The 2,217-nt window shown below is 41.4% G+C and overlaps 1 protein-coding gene across 1 annotated transcript; it reads left to right on the top strand.

Annotated features, from left to right (window-relative positions):
- The first annotated feature begins 753 nt into the window (after window positions 1-753).
- On the top strand, window positions 754-1,464 carry LOC110914582. Its single transcript, XM_022159372.1, has one exon. The coding sequence runs from the start codon at window positions 754-756 to the stop codon at window positions 1,462-1,464; it is 711 nt and encodes a 236-aa protein (XP_022015064.1).
- The last annotated feature ends 753 nt before the right edge of the window (window positions 1,465-2,217 follow it).

The raw sequence follows: 2,217 nt of genomic DNA on the forward strand, positions 1-2,217 counted from the left end.
AATGGCCTTGTCAAAGATGCGACTCTGGATATTATGCCTTTTGTGGAAGGAAAATTGCCTGTCAAATATCTGGGTGTGCCTTTAATCTCGTCCAGGCTTAGTTATACGGACTGTCGAGTGCTCGTGGAAAGATTAGAAAAGCGTACTACGCATTGGAGGAACAAGTTGCTCTCATTTGCTGGTAGGTTACAGCTTATTTCTTCGGTTCTCTCATCGATGCACATCTACTGGTCTTCTGTCTTTATGTTGCCAGCGCACGTTATCTAGGACCTAGAGGCATGTATGCGAAATTTCTTATGGTCCCAAGAAAGTTCGTTTTCTAAAGGTAAAACAAAAGTTTCTTGGAAGACTGTTTGTTCTCCGAAATATGAAGGGGGTTTGGGTATTAGACGTATTGGGGATATGAATAAGGCTCTTATGTCTCATCACATTTGGAGTATTGTTTCTAAGCGTGATTCGTTGTGGGTGGATTGGGTGCATAGTTACCGGTTAAAAGGCAAGAGTTTCTGGGTTTGTAAAACCCCCTCGAATTGCAGCTGGTCTTGGAGAAAATTAGATCAATTGCGGCCGCTCGTAAGGAATCATATCTGGTCGGAGGTTGGAAATGGCGCTAATACATCAGCTTGGTTCGATTATTGGTGTGATATAGGTCCGCTAGGCGATTTTATTTCGCCTAGGACCGTTACCGATGCAGATTTTAATCTGGACGATTCTGTGGCTAACATCAACTCTAATGGTACTTAGTCCTGGCCTATGGCATGGAGAGATCTTTTTCCGGTGCTCATTCAATTGGATCATTTGCAATTAAACCCGAATAAGATTGATAGACTGTTATGGAGAGACGGTAATGATCTAAGTGACTTTTCTTCTTTGTGTGTTTGGCATTCGATTCGGTACAAAGAATCGGAAGTGAATTGGTGTAACATTGTTTGGTTTTCGCAATGTATCCCTCGGCATGTGTTTATGATGTGGTTGGTCATCAAAGGTAAACTTTTGACTCAAGACAAAATTCTAAAATGGGACTTGTCGTGGAGGAAGAATATGAATATGATGTGTTACCTGTTATGTTATCAGAACTTTGACTCACACCCGCACCTATTTTTTGAATGCAAATATTCTTCTCAAGTGTGGCTTATTATTCGGAAAAAGGTGGGTATGGACTTTGTTAGTCCGAAATGGAGAGATATTATTGAGTGGTTACTGGCTCGAGCTCGATCTAAATCAGCTGTGTTTTATGTTGCTAAGATTCTTGTTACGGCTGCTTTATACTTCATTTGGCAAGAAAGAAATGCGAGGATATTCAAAAATCAGCTAAGACCACCGGAGAAGCTTAGTGAAATTATATTAAAGACGGTAAGATACAAGCTGATGGGAGCGAAGCTAAAGAATACTGCAAATGTGCGGAGGCTTCTTGGAAAGTGGGAGATTTGTGGGGGAGAAGTTATGACGACGGTGGATGATTAGTTTACTTCATGTCGCATTGTGTCTAGAGTTTCCTCTAGTTGTCTCCTAGTTATATTTGATTTTAGTTGTTTTTTGGTTTCTACTTTCATGGGGCATGTCTCATGATTGAACTAGTGTAGACTCTCTACACTACTTGGCTTTTTTATTTGTGAATATATAGAATCACCGGGGTAACCCTTTACCCAAAAAAAAGTACTTGCGCAGCAGTGCATTAACAAAACGGGGATACACATCGCAAAACCTACAAGTTAATTGTTCATACAAACCACAAAGACAACCTAAGCTAGGTCTTCATCCTCATCTTTATCTGGGAAGATTTCTTTCAATTGCGCCACATGGTCCTCAGATTGTAACGCAATGTTGATGAGATCCATAACCGGGAGCTGTAAGTTATTAAATTCTGTCTTCACAGTAGCATGGGCAGCATCTGTATTAACACCATGGGTAGCGGACTTGCTAGTCTCCCTGTCAACCTTCAAAGCGTTAACCACATGGTGCGAGCATTCCGCATACCCTTGGGCATATCCATCATTTCATGCAGCAACCAACAAGTGCGCCACAGTTTTGTCTAGCTCTTCAGAATTGAGGACTGATTCAGCAACCTGAACAAAAAAGAAAAAGTAAGAAGACACGCCAAACATTTCTGAGAGTTACAAAAGAAAGAAGAAGAAACTTACACTCGCAATTCCACGCTCTTTCGGCCATAACATATCACTTTTCAAAGGCTCAAGCTCGCTCACCACAGTTGCCCGC

Source organism: Helianthus annuus, chromosome 15 (genome assembly GCF_002127325.2).
Source record: "Helianthus annuus cultivar XRQ/B chromosome 15, HanXRQr2.0-SUNRISE, whole genome shotgun sequence".
Classification (NCBI taxonomy): domain Eukaryota; kingdom Viridiplantae; phylum Streptophyta; class Magnoliopsida; order Asterales; family Asteraceae; genus Helianthus; species Helianthus annuus.

What these genes read in the sequence shown, in the direction of transcription:
- LOC110914582 (XM_022159372.1), top strand. Translation starts at nt 754, where the DNA reads ATGGCATGGAGAGATCTTTTTCCGGTGCTCATTCAATTGGATCATTTG.